General features: G+C 52.8%; 1 protein-coding gene across 1 annotated transcript in view; it reads left to right on the top strand.

The window, feature by feature from the left end:
• The first annotated feature begins 227 nt into the window (after positions 1–227).
• Positions 228–16,964, top strand: part of LOC137146688 (butyrophilin subfamily 1 member A1-like) — a 69,915-nt gene continuing 53,178 nt past the window's right edge. Inside the window, exons 1-8 of the mRNA XM_067538178.1 lie at positions 228–341; positions 2,725–3,072; positions 4,759–5,040; positions 6,961–7,077; positions 8,781–8,819; positions 11,012–11,032; positions 13,757–13,777; positions 13,879–13,905. Of these exons, the coding sequence (XP_067394279.1) occupies positions 236–341; positions 2,725–3,072; positions 4,759–5,040; positions 6,961–7,077; positions 8,781–8,819; positions 11,012–11,032; positions 13,757–13,777; positions 13,879–13,905 (961 nt within the window). The 5' untranslated portion in view covers positions 228–235. The remainder of the gene's footprint in view (positions 342–2,724; positions 3,073–4,758; positions 5,041–6,960; positions 7,078–8,780; positions 8,820–11,011; positions 11,033–13,756; positions 13,778–13,878; positions 13,906–16,964) is intronic.

Here is a 16,964-nt window from a genome sequence, read left to right as displayed (position 1 = left end):
GTGCAAGCACTTGTGTGGACAGGCTGCCACGGGCTGTGGCATTTTACCCACTGCACCATGGAACCCCAGCTCAGAGCTGGTGCAGACGAAGCCTGTTTGTCTGAATCTCCCCCCACAGCCTGTCCCACTCCCCACGCACAGCTTATCTCCTCCCCACTGCCCGTGTCCCTGTCCCTGCGTCACACTCACTCGCCGTCTGGTTTGTTATTTCTCCTCTTCCCCAGGCCAAGCTGCGATGAGGGGGAAGGTTCCCTCGTTCTCCCCCGGCTGCACAGTGAGCTCCGCTCTGCCCGGCTACCTCGCTCTCTGCCTCGCTCTGCAGGCTCACAGGCTGGCGTCAGGTAGGAGCTCCGGCCCTCGCTGGGTTTGCTGCCCGGTGCTATTGCTGGTCATCACCGTCCCCCTCGCGTCACGGCCTGGTCTGATAACCCGCCTCTGCTCCACCCGCCTGCTGTGGCTTTGCTCTTTACACAGCAACCGGCCACGTGGAGACACCACAGGGCACAGCTGGGTCCCCAGGAACCATGGTTACTAGCTACACACAACGTTGTCAGGTGTAGCTACACACACATGCCGCTGCTCTGAATGGTATGGCTTCTAAAACATGGAACATGGTGAGCACCACTACAGGGCTCACAAACCATTTAAAGGGCCACTATCCAATTCCTATACCCTGCACTGCTGGGCAGGCTAAGTCACAGATCAGACTCTTCAGCCACAAATAAGTCCTGAATCCCAGGCTCTGGTTATGAAGAACAACGCACCAGTCATTCACACTGCACTGGACACGTCTGAGTAGGGCTCAGAGCTAAACGTCATCTCACAATGAGGGTGTGAGGATATTTGCTGCTTCGTCATTCTGTGCCCTTGGTGAAGGCCTTAGAGTGACCCTCTCCACCCCCAGGGCTGACTTCACAGCTACTCTGGCTCTGTGATTCACTCCTTCTGTGGTTCCCATCCTGCCAATTTAACCAGCTCTCTCTGTGTCTCCTGGCTGAATCTCTGCCCTGTGATCAGAGTGCCACAATGGCCAGGCCCCCAGCCTATCATTATCCCCAGGGTGCCCGTGACGTTTCAAGCCCTATTCAGAGATAACAGGGACAGTGTCTGACATTCACCTGTGAGCTCTGGGTGACATGTCCTTAGTGTATCTGCAGCTTTCACCATGGGGCCCATGAGAAGTTTGCAGACAGATCTAGGACAGTGTGTAACATTCACATGAGCTCTGTGTTCTGTTATTTTGGGGACTACTGAATGAACGTTATCAGTGTGTCTTATAAATAGGATATGTGCTATGTGTGTCTTTGTGTGCTCAGGATTGTAATCGATGCCTCATGTCATGGGGTCTGATACCCAACCCCTTGTGGATTTACACAGCAACCATGGGGCAGATTTACAGCTGGGACAGGAACAGATTCCTAGACACACAGTTGTCAGGCCTGGGGAGAACCATCCTATCAGCTCTGGTTGGACCAGGTCCCAGAATCACAAGAGAACAAACTATTTTGGACATAAAACACACCGGATTTGAACTGACCAGAGCCTGAGAACTTGCAGCCACAAAATCTCTGAGTTACCAAGTGACAACCACAAGTCTGGCTAACCAAGAGAACTAACCCTCACGAGCAGAGGTGTGAAACATTTGGGGCTTCTTCATTCTGTGCCCTTGACTGAAGGCGTGGAGTGACCCTTCCACCCCCAGGCTGACTTCACAGCTACTCAGGCCTGGTCCCCCCTGCTGGGTTTCCAGCCTGCTAATTTAACCAGCTCTCTCTGTCTCTCTGAATGCTGTGTCTCTGCACCAAGACACGGTCCTGGCCCCATTACTGTCCCCAGGCTTTCTGTCACAGCCCTGGGCTCTCTCTCCATTATCTGACCTCTGATTTCCTATAAAGCCATCGCCCAGGGCTGATGATCTGCTGCACCTCCAGCCTCTAACACCATCCCTGCTGGGGTGAGTTGGGAGCCCCAAAAAGTTGGGGTATCCCAGGCCCCCATAACAGCAGAGGCTTTGTCCAGACAGTCACAACGGGGCATTATGGGATAGCCCCGGAGGCCATTCATGTTCCAGCTCTTGTGGAGGGACACAAATTCGACCCCAAATTCAATTACGCTCTACGACACTTGCGGAGGTGGTGGCCCACTGCCTTTAGAGAACTAACGGTTTGAAAGACTTTAGGAACGTATCAGAGAGTCCCATGTGCCAGATGAGAAATCCCTTTGGTATAAACGTAACATGCGTTCAGACCTTTGATTGGTTTATGGTACGTCTCCACTGTCAGGCTTTTGTCCTTAAATGTTCTCTGCTGTGGAAGAGCTGTTTGGTTACTGGTAACTGCTGGCACACAGTGTTCATAGCCCTGGGAGAGAATGCAAAGCGCAGGTGGTGGACTTTGGCTTGCTGGGAAAACCACAGTGAATTGCAGGGAGCTGCAATCCTAAACCCCTGTGTGGCGGAAGAAGGACGTGGGTCCCTGCCCAGAGACAGGTGATAACTAGAGGCCTGAGGGGACAATCCTTGAGCAGACCACAGAGGAGGTCAGAGGTGCAGTTACCCCAAGCCTGTGACTCTCTGCACTCACAGACATGTCTGGGGCACTGCATGGGTACGTGGTGCTCACTTCTAACGCAGGGCGCTCTCTTACTGTGAGTCTTGCTGCTGAATTCATGCCACCCCCAGCCCCTCGCCGATTTAATTTCCATTTATCACTGCACATTTCACAGCACAGTTCACAGTGACAGGACCTGACCATCCAATCACCGCCTCCCTAGGCGGGGAGGCCGTCCTGCCCTGCCACCTCTCCCCCAGGATGAGCGCTGAGAGCATGGAGCTGAGATGGTTCCGATCCCGGTTCTCTGCAGTCGTGCACCTGTACCGTGATGGGCAGGATCAGTATGGAGAGCAGATGCCGGAATATCGAGGAAGAACTGAGCTTTTGAAAGACGACATCACCAATGGGAGTGTTTCCTTGAGAATACACAATATCCGGCCCTCAGACGATGGGCAGTACAAGTGTTTTTTTCAGTCCAGTGTCTCTTATGAAGACACTTTATTGGAACTGCATGTTTCAGGTCAGTAACTTGTTCTGATGTTTTAATGTGTTACACAGGGTAATAAGTGCAGTCAGAGGGTTCATGGCGAGATACACAATTTTTTTTGTTATGATAGGTCGGTAACTCTACTCTGGATAAGGCTGATTCTAGTTTGTTGTTTAACAGTCAGTTTTTCTAAGGCTCTGAAATCCAGGCACATACTCCGATTGTCTTGAAAATTGCTGTGACCCATTGGAGTCTGGGGTAGGGTTAGTGGCCCAAATTTGAGGTGGTTAGAGCAAGGGGTTAATGAGATACACAAACACCCCTAGACAGTCCCGAGACATTAACATGTGCTTATCACAACAGTTTTTAAGCACACCTGGGGCAGAACAATGGCTGATCCCCCCACACTGATGTCACAGCTGGGATTGATCTCAGCTCAGGTCTGGCACCCACAGGGTAACAGTGGTTGATACACAAGGTGCTGTAGCCCAGAGCCTGGTCTCAGAGTGGGAAAACTGAGGAATTCCCCACCCCAGGGCAGGGAGAGGCAGGAGGCCTGACCCTGAAGGTGCTGCCAGAGAGAGCAGAAAGGGGGCAGAGGTGCAGCTAGTTCTGTAACCAGCTGTGCCATGAGGTTCAGGTCAGGTGCAGTGAACACTTGGACTACACTGAAACATTGAGCCTGCTCCACGCAAACCACCCCCAGCTTCTAAAATGTTCCCACCCCATCGCCCTTGCCCTGAGGATTCCTTCTGGGACGGTGCCTTCACTGACCCCTCACCAACCATCTCTGACACCAGGCTGCTGACAATCCCCATGGCAAGAAGTCTGTGCGCTGCTACTGACACAACCTGCACAACACAGAGCTGAAATGAGGCATGATTGATCCCTCCTGGTACACCTGCACATATCCGCATGTCACAGGGACAGCTCTGCCAGTGTGCTTCGAATAATCCCTCCACTGGCTATTACAGCTACACTGAATCCCATGAGAGTAGCCTTAGTGCATGCAGCCAATTCCCAGTGGTTACTGCCAGCTCCAAGGGGGCAGAGTTAAGGTTGTTGAGGTGTTTACCTTCACTATGGATTTCCTGCTTTTCAGGGGTCTGAGTTTTGCTGATCTCAGCACTCTGTAAGAGCAGGAGACAATATCACCTGGCAGCCTGAACTCTGTGTGAAATTTCCAAGCAGCTTCAGGTCTTCTCTGCACAGCAGCTGCAACCAAAATAACCGGATCAGTTTGAATTCACATCTTTGGTAAAGTGAAGCCTCTTCTTTCAGATTAAGATAATTTTATTTCAGTTTAGCTCATCAATAAAAGTGTGTTCTGGTGTGGGAGGCATTGCCTTCACCTTGCATTTCCTTCTTATCTAATGTCTGGATTTTATGGACATGGGGGTGTTTCCTGGCTCTCAGAGAAGTCAAATTTGCTGTTGCCAACTTCTGTGCTCTGGAAGGGAAGGAGGCACTGCCAAGGCAACCTGACCTCCCCAGTAACAAAGTGTTTTGCTAGTGAATTAATTTAAGGCTTGTCTACACACACACACACACTGGTTTAAATGAAGTAGTGCAAAGTATCAAATTGGAATCTGACCACAGCCAGGGGCTCACAGTCAGTTATTAGTTTAATAGGAAATGGCTTTTGATAATAGTGTAAAAACTTTTGTCTCATTACTGGGCACTGCAGGTTAATCACAAGTTCATTAATTTCTTTTGTAGGTTTGGGCTCTGCTCCTGCCATCTCTGTGGAGGGATATCAGGACGGAGGGATCTGGGTTGTGTGTCGATCGTCTGGATGGTTCCCAAAGCCCGAGGTGCTGTGGAGAGATCTCCAGGGGCAGCTCTTACCATCAGCCTCTGAAAACATATCCCAAGAGGCCAATGGCCTGTTTCAAACAGAGGCTACCATTGTTCTAACAGAGGAGCCCAACCAGAAAGTGTCCTGCTGTGTCAGAAATCCCCGACTCAACCAGGAGAGGCAGTCAGAGATTTCCATAGCAGGTCAGTGCCCGGCCAAGCCGCACGTGGCTAGACTGAGATGGTGCAGACAGTGGTGGAGGGTATTTAAAATTGTATCTTCTCATTATTGGCCTGAACCTTCAAGGTGCCGAGCGCTTCTTGTAAATCCTGAGCAGCCTCAATGCTCTGTGACTCCAGCAGGAGCTGAGGGTGTTTAGGACTTTGCAGGCTGGGACACCTTTGGCCAGATTCTCAGAGCAGCTCCGTATCCAGTGATCATCTCTTCTCTGGGGGGAGGGGGAGGGAATTCTCCTTTGTTCCTGCAGTGCAGTGAGGACTATGCTGGATTTGCAAGATGTCAGTTGAGGAATGGGGGTTGGGGTTGGGTTTTCTAGGTCCTGTTTGCAGGCTTGAGGAGGGCTCTGAACCGTGCCACAGAATGTTGCCAATATGGGGATTTTGTAGTTAGATCTGACTATTTTTTAAATGTACTAGCCACAAAATAACTGTCAAAGGGACCAGCGACAAATCTAGCTACTTTCAGAGCTGTTCACTCAGCCCACCTTGCTCTAGGCTGGCTCTTTGCAGACTGACTGCAGAGGACCCAGATACACGCTCCCTACAGAGCCCCTTCGCCTGCAAGCAAGAGCAGGAATCCCCGCTGGATTTGAGGTGTCAGCTTGTAATTTTTACACAGTTTCAATACACCACACTGATCACTTAACAAAGGACTCTCTAGTCAGCCATTGCTCTGGGACTCAAGAAACAAGAATCTGGAGGAATTTTTACTCTGAATTTCCAGGCCCAAGATTTTATTAAAATCCTTCATTCACATATTTGGGGACAGACTCTCTCATGTAGCTGAGCCTATCTGAGCTCAGGGGAGTCGGGGTGTCAGGAAGCTGGTCACAGCTCTGATCCTGAGGGCCAGTCTGCACCGGCTGCAGCCTTGGGGAAAGTCAGAGCAGTCTAGGGAAGTGAGGGAATGCTGGCTCGCTTGGACGTAGGCCGGGGCAGATGAAGAGAGATGCAGCATAGTTGAGCTCCACCCTCCCGCCTCACGCCCCCTCCCATGAATTAACCATAGTCAGTAAAAAGACTAAAGCTTGGACTTTCATTGGCTTAATATAATAAAGCACAAGGGAGTCACATCTCACTGTGTATTTCCCTATGAGATTCTTGTAACTGTCCTGGTCACCATTGTCGAGTGTCCTGCCTTTATCCTGCAAGTGTTTGCTTCCAACTAGTCAATGCGTTAACTCCCAGACTGGGATCTGCTATTCGTCTGCTCAGGAATTGACATGACTCTCGTTCGATAATGACAGAAAGGCTTTAATTCCTATACTTATAAACATATAAAATGAGCCCCCAAACCAACAGTCCAGGATATTTTAGCTGCAAAAGCCATTATCCTCACCAATGCAGGCAAGAGGCTGCGATGGTTTCTTAGCAGCTTCCCCCGAGAGCCTGGATCCGAGGTCTTGGAAGGCAGCTGGGCAAGATGGCAGGTCTTGTCAGTTTCTTGTCAAGAGTGATTCTTCTTCTGTCATGTAGCTGAGCTCAGGGAGTCGGGTTGTCAGGAAGCTGGTCACAGCTCTGATCCTGAGAGCCAGTCTGCACTGGCTGCAGCCTTGGGATCAGTCAGAGCAGCCTAGGGAAGTGAGGGAACACAGGCTCGCTTGGACATAGGCAGTTGGAGGATGAAGATGGATGCAGCATAGCAGAGCTCCACCCTGCCCCCTTCCTGTCCCCAACACACCTCCTCCCATGAGTTAACCATAGTCAGTAAGAAGACTAAAGCTTGGACTTTCATTGGCTTAATAATAAAACACAAAGGAGCCACATCTCACTGTGTATTTCCCTGTGAGATTCTTGTAACTGGCCGTGTCCCCATTGTCGAGTGTCCTGCCTTCATCCTGCACGTGTTTGCTTCCAACTAGTCAATGACACTTTCTCTTGCAGAGCTGTTTTTCCCGAGGGTCAGTCCCGGGATTGTGGCTCGGGGTGTGATCCTGGCTCTCCTGGCTGTTCCCATTGCCCTGGCCAGTTACTGCTTCTGGAGGCAACACAGAGCGAAAGGTAAAGTAACAAGGGAGAGGCTTGGTGAGAGAGAGACAGACAGACAGAGATTTAAAACCAAAACCAAAAGCAGAGAGATAGGGATTAAGGATTTTTTTTAATGTCCAGAGGAGTTTCAGGCAGTGGGAGCTGGGCTGAGGGTGAAGGGGGAGCTGAATAAATTATGACTTCACATTTGAACCGAGAAGCGTCAAGTGGTTTCACCCCTTCGGCTCTCACCAAGGCACCCGCTGGAATGTGACTCTGAGCTATTCCGTGGGGTCAGCCCTGCTCCAGCTGAAACACAAACGTGAGGCTCAGTGAGCTGGGCTTGGAGCTCCGACATGTGTAACTTGGCTGCTTGCAGGAAAACTAGAAAGCAAAGTAGGAGGAGAGAAGGGGCTTCTTAGGGCCCAGTTCTGCCCCCCAGTCTGTGCATGGATCCCCTCTTTTCCCCGTCTAAGTAAGTAAGAGCTGTGGGTGGGCAAAGTAGTGGCTCTGCAAACGGAAAGGTTAACAGTTACCTTATCTACACTAAGATTGGCTCAGCCTGAGATCCTGCTACAGGAACAGGGCTACTGCAGTGTAAGTGCTCAGCTGGAGTTTTTTCTCTGGTCTCAAAGGGCAGAAATTGGCCTTCAGTGATCTCTGTGTTTATAGGGAGCTGAATACTCATTTTTTGTTTAATGTAATCAGTACCAGCATGCAAACCCCCAAGTCACCTTTTAAAGTACTCCCCAGAGGACTTTTCTCCCTTGAAGTGCTGTGAACTTTATGTAGAAATTTGCAAGTATAGGAAGAAGTGGGAAGGGGAAATGTCTATTAAAATTATTTTTCAGTGAGGACGGAAGCAGGTAATTCAAAGAAGCAGAAAGGAGCCGTGCTTTTTACTTGTGAAAGTTGGAACTGGACGTTGTGTATTTAGAACTGTCACCTTCCCACACTGTCAGCACCAGGTTTGAACTGGTTAATTTGTGGTTTGAATAGATACAGGATGCGCATTGAGCCCATGTTTAGGTGACAGGGATTATCTCATTTCGAGCTGTATGTACAATGTGTCTATGTGACTACAGAAAGCTATGTTGGGCTCATTTCCAAACACTAACAAATCAGACCAATTAACTGTCACTGTCGTGTTTCACGGGCCTTGTAGGGAATTCTCTGCCCAGCTGCACGGCTGTGCGGTCTGGCTAGGAGTGCTGTAACAAAACACACACACTCAGGATTTGCACGGCTGCCCTGAGACGCTGCTCGCACTGGGGCACAGATGGTCTAGCTCAGGCTGTGCTCAGAAGTGACTGTCAGACATGACGCTACCTCCATTTCCTGCAGTGTTTGTATCCCAGGCTGACACACCCAGTGGACGAACTCCACGTGTGATGCCTTCAAGGTCCATCCACACCCCCCTCCCTGGCTGAGCACCCAGCTAAAGAAAGGCACCTCCACCATGTTCTTAGCTGGGCACCTCCTACTAACCTGGCCTTACAGGGATCTGTTCCCATGCCTCACTGGGACCAGGGGGTAGGTATCATCCCCATGATCAGGAGTTTGGCCTAGGATGGGAGTGCAGGGACCTTTGCAGGGACCCATCTGTGTCTCTCCATGTGTCCGTCTATTTGTTTCTCTATTTCATAACGACAGCCCAGCTGCACAAAACAATAATAGGAACTTCACCATAAACATGACAGAACGAAATCTCACCTCTCACCCTTTTCTCCCTCTAGAGACGCTGCGATCAGAACTGGCCAGTGAGAAAGTTCAGTGTCTGAGCTCCTTACATTAACTGACATTACAGTTATCCCCATAAATATGACAGGAGGGTATCTCACCTCTCACCCTTTTCTCCCTCTAGAGCCGTGGTTTTCAACCTGTGTGCCACAAATCCCTGGAGGGCCGCAGACTATGTCCACAAATGAAAAAAGGTTGAAAACCACTGCCCTAGAAACTGCAATCTGAACGGGAAGTGAAAAAAGTCAGTGTCTGAGCCACTGCTCCACTGCCCCTCTCCCCGGTAACTGCCCTTGCATCTAGCGGGGAAGGTGAAGCACACATGTGACCCATCCATGCCTATGGTAGCCACCTGAAAATGCCAAGGTCAGGGCAGGCTGCAAAAGGAGAGCAGATTCTCCCAGCACTGGTGGGTGACACTGAAGTCAGACTTTCCAACCAGCCACAAACAGTGCTTCTGATTCCCCACACTGGTTATCAAGAAGCTAAAACAAAATATACACACAGCCCCCTTCTGTGCATGTCAGTCTCTGGCTCCCAATCAGCCACGAGGTCCAGTAAAGAGACCAGTTATTTAAACTCTGTGCTCTTTACCAAAAAGGTTCTCCTGACCCCAAAGGGTCAGCCACATTACTAGATCAATATATGTTTGGCTCATACCCACAATACCACGCTGCCAGCCAATCCTTTAGTAACTAAAACTAAAGGTTTATTATAAAAGGAAAGAAACAAACTATAAGAGAAATGTTAAATGATTAAAGCAATCACATACATACAAATGATTGGAAAGTCCATTTATATAAGGTTTTCATTAGGATTGCGGAGTTTCCAGGCATGTAGAATCCCTCTGGTGTACGTCCAGTACCTGGATGGGCCTCAGTCCTTTGTTTCATAGCTTCAGTTAGATGAGTTGATCCAGAGGTATGTGAAGGCTGAAGACTAAAAGAGTGACTGAGAAGTGAAGACAAAATGAATGTGGTGCAGCTGCCTTCTGTGTCCCTTGGCCTTTCCCATGCTGCTTGTGGAAATTTACAGGAATAAGATGGAGTCCAGGGTCACATGAGTAACTCCTGGTGACTCATCAGGTGTATCCCTGGCTTCTCCCCTGGGCCCATTGTACCTGTGAGTTTTCTTAATGGGCCATTAAGCAGGCTAGTGCTGCAGCCATCCTATCTGGGGTGTCGCCCAGAAACACAGCACAAGTTGAAATACAGATATATCTTCCATATTCATAATTTTCAATACAAATATAACACATACACATAAACAATATCATCATACTTAGCAAACTATAACCTTTCTAACAGTACCTGACATGGCCTATTTCACATTAATTATTATAATTATGAAATATTGATGTTCAATAATATTATGTATGGTCCCCGTAATCCAAACAGCATCAAAACACCCTGAGAGTTTAGATCCAGAAGCACAGTTACGTGGCAATTCTGTAACTAGAGGGTCGCTCACTTCATTGCTTACATAGGCCCAGTGGTGCATCCACGTGGGCTCCTCAAACCCTCCCCCCACCTTCAAATGGGTCCCTCCCCCCCACACACACTGCAGCCATCACCCTACTGACTCTTGTGAAAAGCAGAAAACTGGAAAAAAACTAATTTCCACTAAAATCAGGCTTTTCTGGCTGGAATATGGGGGTGAGGAGCCCAGTTGACAGTAGCTGGCTGAAGAGGAGGTAAGAAATCCAGCGGGGGAGCTGATTGGAGTGGGGAAAAGGGCCTTCTGACACTAACTCTAACCTCACCCTCACCTTAAATACTAACCCTAACCTTGAGGTCACAGCCTCACCCCGTATCCTGAGAGATCAAACAATGATTTTAGTGGAAATCAGGGTTTTACAGTTCTCCAGTTTTCACCAAAATCAGGAGGGCTCTGCCCAGTGATGCCTAGAACATGCCCTGAAACACTGGAGTTGATGAGATGCAGTTTTCAGAAGTTATCCCATTCCAGACAGACAGACAGAAACACCATCGAGTTCAGTGTGGGGCCTCCCTTCACTCAGCCGATAGGGACAGGAGACGGCCATTTACTCAGCGTTTTAACTGCACTAGGCGCTGTGTCCCCAGGATAACGCTGGCAGCGGGAATAGCTGGGCAGAGCCCTGTGTGTGTTCTAGCCTCTACCAGGAGAAAAATGACTCTGTGAGTTTGCACTAATTGAAGTTAAATCTTCTCCCTTGTAACACCCCTCTCCTGTCATTGACTTGCAGCGGCGCATCTGGCAGAGAAAGGTACGGTCGGTCCCTTGGTTCACTGGGATGGGAGGGGAGGGGGAATCTCAAACTATACAACAAGTTGCATAGACCCCTGGGGCAGGTATTGGGAGCTCTCACAATAAACTGAGAGTCAGTTTGGTTTCTGCTCTGCACAGGGAAGCTCTGCCCCTTGTCCCGCACACTTAGGATGCGTAATGAACAGAACCTAACCCAGGCCAGAAAACATCAATTCTGGGCCCCAGGGCAGAAAAGCCACTGGCCCGCTCAGCACCACGTCCCTCCCCACTCCCGCTCAGCCACCGTCCTCTCTGTCACACCCCACTTTCCCCAAGGTGGCGAGTGATGGCTGGAGGGGCTGAGCGGGGAGGAGGGACGTGGCGGCAGGGAGGCCGAGTGGGAAAGGGGCGCTGGGGAAGCGAGGTGGGGGGCCAAGAGGGGAGGGGGTGGGAGGAGGGACGTGGCAAGAAGCTAGCGGCAGGGTGGAGGCTCGCTGAGTGGGTGTGGGGAGCAAGGGACGTGGGGGCGAGCAGGCCAAGGGGGTTGGGCCAAGAGAAGGGCCTGGAGCAAAGCAGGGGTGGAATTGGGGGCAGGGCCCAGGGCAGAAGATCTGGACCAGGGAACTAACCTCCCCAAAGGGAAACTTCACCATCGCCCATGGTATCGATCCCTCTGTCTCGGCCCTTTTAAATCGTCGGCCCCTGGGCAATTGTCCCTTTGCCCCCCGCCATGGCCGGGCCTGCCCAGCCCCATGCACTGAACCCAGGGGATTTATTGCTCCCACACAGCGGGGGAGGGAGCAGGTTTGGGGTCACTCTGTGACCGTGTCCCAGCGACGTGCCCATGCTGGGAGCTGCTGCAGCACTTCACACCCCGGGGTGCCCCTGGCAGGCAGAAGGTGGCAGGGACGCGGTGGCTGATGATGTCATCACGCTGCTTGTCACAGTGTCACTCGCCCATCTTCTCTCTGTGCTGATTGGCTGCCGGCTCCGACCCCCTCACACCCAGTCCTGTCACCCCAACCTCCCCCACCCCCGTCCTGCTCCCCTCCCCCTCCCTTTCCGTGTAGCTCGTCCCCTCCCCCTGCCCAGCGCAGTGTGATTGTTAAAGGGTGGCAGGGACGTGCCATTTGCACCATCGCTCTGCTCACTCTGCTTGTGTGTCCTGCCCCTTCCCCCGCCCTGGGCCTGTCGTGTCTGGTTAGACTGGCAGCTCTTCGGGGCAGGGACTGGCGACTGCTCCACGTCTGTGCAGAGCCCAGCACTGGCCTGGCCTGGCCTCTAGGCACAGCTGTAATGCAGGGCGGGGCACCCACTTTGTTACTCATGCAGGCAGAGCTGCACCCCCAGGACAAGCCCTCAGCCCCTCTGTGGCCAGGTCCCACCCCCACCCCACCCCCACTCTGGGCAGATCCATAGCGACTTGGGTGAAAATTGGAAAATCTATTTCCAGTAAAATCCGGCTTTTCCGTTTTCTGATTTTCACCTAAATCAGTCGGGTTCTGAGTGGGGCTGGGGTCAGGGAGGGGAGGGGTCTGGCTGGACTGGGGATGAGAAACCTGCCTGGGGGATGGCTGGAGTGGGATGAGGGACCCCTGGCCCCCATCCTCAACCCTAATCCTAACCCTGAGGTCTTTCCTGAGTAGTTACACCCCATGATGACTTAGTTTCCTTAATAACCTTTTGTGAAAAACTTTGTTAAAGGCTTTTTGAAAGTCCATGTAAATTATACCATTGGGTTCTCCTCTGTGCATTATTTACTGACCTACTCAGAGCAATTTAATAAATTAGGGGGACACAGGTTTCCTTTCCAGCTCGGCTACTCAGACCTTATCCTGTCATTGTCATAGAGCTGTTTTCGATTTCTATTTTAGTTATTGTTTCAGCCAGTTCAGCACGCACTGACATAAGGCTCACTGGGCTGTAATTCTCAGCATCACTTCTACCAAATTGTAAAGCTGGCTACAACATTCCCAAACCTCCAAGTCTCCAGAATAGCAGCTGATTTTAATGAGAGATGCACATTATTGTTGGCACTTCAGTCATGTCGATCTGACGTCATTTGAGAGCTCCTGGGCTTTGCAATCTGGCAGGGTTCCCCTCTTCTCTTGGTGGCTGCTGGCTCTTTCATTGACCAGTTTGTTCCAATATCTCCTCCTCACATCTCAACCCCTGATCTTTGTTTCCTGAAAAGAGCCACTCGAGGGCAGGTCTCTCCCCTGCACCCTCTGTGGTAAAAACTGATGCAAAGAAATCAGTTAATCTCTCAGCATTGTCCTTATCCTCCCCAATTGCTCCCTTTATCCCCTGCTGAACCAAGGACCCATCAATTCTCTCACAGGGGTCTTGGTTCTGGTGGACTGAAATGATTCCCTGGTATTTGGTTTATATCTCAGGCCGTTCACTCTGCTAATTCCATTCTACCTCCTAATTCCCATCACACACGTCACCTGCTGCACTGTATGTTCCTTTCTCCTGGCTCACAGGGTTAATATTTGCCATGTGCTGAGGGATCCCTGTTTGGCTCTAACACCCTCTTGCACCTGGCCAGGTGGCCGGACGGGGTTACTGTATTTCTCCCCTTTTTGGTGCCTTTGTTGCCCAGGGGGTGCCAGGCTCTGGTTGCTGATGTAGCCTCCAGGACAGTCTAAGGATTTTAACTTCCCTGCTTTAAGGTCTTTTTGACTCGCTTCCCCTGTGAGATCATGTGATATTGACGCGTTTCTCTTTGTTTTCTTTGTAGACAAACTCCAGGCTGAGATCAGTAAGTTCCATCCCCCCAGTATCACCTTGTCTGACATTGTCTCCTGCTCAGCCTGTCTGTGTTCAGGGCGTTCTCACCCCTCTGTCTGTGCTTGGTTGCAGGGTGGAGAATCGCCCAGCTCTACGCAGGTACTGTACATCCCGCTGATCTTTTATCCAGGGTGAGACCCCTCCTCCCCCTGGGGGCTCTCTGCTCCCATCCCTGCACAAAGCATTTTCCTATGACATTCAATGGGCTAGAAGCAGCAATGTCACTGGGGCAGATGGAAAGGGGCAGACGACACCCCGGGTTTATTGCAGGGCAGGGACACGCCCCCTTTGGGAAAGTGCTGATTGGTGAGGAAATCCTGACCCTGCTGTCAGCTGTCCAGGGCGGTAGCTGGGTCTGCAGGACGGACATTCTCACCTGTCCATAACTGGCACTGAACTGCCCAGCTCTCTCTTCCCAGGATTTGCACGCTCAGACTGGGCTTTAGTAATTCGTTGCTAACATAACATGCCCAGACAGGAGCTGTTCTGTGTCTTCATGGGTTTGGGGCAATGAAGGTCCTGTCCCCATTGCAAGAGCAGACGGGTTTTTATAACCAGCTTGTGACACTCCCCTGACCCAGTTACAGCAAATTGTGCCCACACAGCACCTTTTCTGCCTCACAGCTGTGGCTGAACTGTGTGTGTGTGTGTGTGTGTGTGTGTGTTTGCTCCCAGCATGCTGCCTGGCTGTGTGTGCACTGGTGCATGCTGGGAGAGTCTGGGGCAGCTCCAGGAGGAGTCAGAGAGCCCAGGGGCCATGCACACACATTGCAGCACCACTGGCCCAGGGCTCCCTGCACTCCGGGGTATCTTACCGCACAGAGCTGGGGGGAGGGAGGGCAGGAGAGTCACACAAACACCGCTGGGGGACCTGTTAAGGTCGCCACCTCTGAGGTCCAAAAAACCAGGACATCTGCCTGCTACACATACCCCGCCTTCCCCTCACCCCAGCACTGTCTGCCCAGCCCACCCCAGGGGAGCACCCAGCCCCCGCAGGCTCCTGCCCTGGGGCTGCCCCAGGTACCAAGCATGCCAAGCAGGACACGGCACCAGATCTACCCTCCCCGGCAGTGACCCCCACAGCCAGTGCCTGCACGGTGGTGAATGGGCCCTGCTAGCCCGGAGCTCCCCATCTCACTCCCAGGCTCCCTCTGCACCGGCACTGCCACCCCGCAGCTCCCATGTCCCACAGCCCTCGATCACCCAATGGCACTAGACCCTCCCCTCGCCCCCTGGTGCCTGCCCCTTCCCTGGCACCACCTCCCCCCCGCCACCTTCCACATCCCCCACCAGCCCCTGACCCTTCACTGCCCACCCCCCGTCCACTGCTGCCAGCCCCTCCCTTCACTCCTCTGAGCCCCTGGGGCCCCTCTCTTACCTCACCCCATCTGCCCCCTGGTGCCTGCCCCTTCTCTTGCTTCCCTGTGCCCCTTGGACCTGCCCCTCCCTCCACCCCCCTCTGTCCTCCTGGTGCCTGCTTCTTCCCTTCCCTCCCCCCGCCCTTGTGCCTGCCCTTCCCCTCTACCCCTCCTCTGCCTCTCCCAGCATCAGCCTGTCCCCTCCCCCATCCCTGGGATGCCCTCCCCTGCCCTGCCCCCGCTGACACCTTCCCACCCCTCCCCTCCCCCGCTCCTGCTCTCCTTCCCCTCAAGTTCGCTCCATGGGCAGAGGGGCCCTGACTCCCCTTAACGAGCAACAACCCCCCCCCCCAGCCATTAACGGGGATGCAGGTTAATTTTCCTTTGATCCCGTGACCAGCCCCTGCCCTGGCCCTGACTCTGTGACTCGGGTCTCCCCAGTGGACGTGACTCTGGATCCAGACACGGCAAATCCCTGGCTCGTCCTGTCTGAGGATTGGAAACGTGTGAGATGCGGAGACACACGCCAGGATCTGCCCGACAATCCTGAGAGATTTGATCGTTGTGTCTCTTTGCTGGGCGCTGAGGGGTTCCCGGGCGGGAGGAGTTACTGGGAGGTGGAGGTGGGAGACAAGACTGACTGGACTCTGGGGGTTTGTAGGGAATCTGTGAGCAGGAAGGGGACGGTCACACCCACACCTGGGAATGGATACTGGGCTGTGTGGCTGAGGGATGGGGAATACGAGGCCTGCACCTCCTCCCCAACCCCTCTCCCCGTGAGCGTCAGGCCCAGCCGGGTGGGGATTTTCCTGGACTATGAGGCAGGCGAGGTCTCATTTTACAATGTCACTGACAGGTCCCAGCTCTTCACTTTCACTGGCACCTTCTCCGGGACGCTTCGCCCTTATTTCAATCCTGGTCTCAATGAGGGGGTAAAAACGCAGCTCCCCTGATCATCTGCCCGGTCCCAGCCCAGGCCGGAGGGAATCTCTGTCCCTGACAGCGACACCCGCACAGAGACTGTCCCCTCCCAGCGCTGAGCAGCCCCCAGGCCTGTGCCCAGGGGAGGGGCTAAAGGCATCACCCGCCCCCCACCCGCCAACCGCCCCTCAGTTCGCAGCACCAGGTCTGTCAGATGGGGGAGGGGAGAGGGGCAGAGACGGGGGTTAGGAGGAGGCTGTTGTCGGGTGCGTTGGGTGGGGTGATGCTGAGGGGGAGGGGAGGGGACTGCAGCAGCAGGAAGGGAAGAGCTCTGGGTAATGTAACAAGTGGGGAAGAGGAAGAGCCCCTGGCAGAAATGGCGGCGGAGAGGGGTGGGTGGGGGAGCCCAGTGAGTGTGACAGGGCCAGTGAATGGAGGGGAAGGTCCTGGCATTTCCTGCCGTGGGGGCAGGGGTGGGAGCGCCAGGGCCCTGCGGTACGGGCCGCTCTGTGCTGCAGCCTCAGCCTGTGGGGGGAGCTGGTCCCAGTGCAATGGGGGGAGGGTGGGGAGTGGGGAGAGCTGGGGGAGTGGGGTGAGAGCCCAGCCCCAGAGATGTGTGAGCGAGGGGCCAGGCTGGGTGAATGGGAACCGCTCACGGGAAGAAGCCCAGGCAGCTTTTCCCCCTCCCCATGTGTTTGCAGCACCCCACTGCAGTGCGACAAACAGCTCCCAGCACAGGATGATACTGGTAGGAAATACGGACAGACAGTTCGTGTCTTCTGCCGCCCCTTCACACTTTGCTGCCCCGTCCGTTTTCTGGTCCCGTGTCCCAGGGGTAGCAGATGGTGACGGACGGGGATCAGTCACTCATGTCAGAAT

The sequence above is a fragment of the Emydura macquarii genome, unplaced genomic scaffold (assembly GCF_026122565.2).
Source record: "Emydura macquarii macquarii isolate MOO-44397 ecotype Brisbane River unplaced genomic scaffold, CSIRO-AGI_Emac_v2 contig_462, whole genome shotgun sequence".
NCBI classification, from domain to species: Eukaryota; Metazoa; Chordata; order Testudines; family Chelidae; genus Emydura; species Emydura macquarii.
The sequence above is the reverse complement of the archived record's forward strand: the minus strand, read 5'-3'. Positions and strand labels throughout refer to the sequence as shown.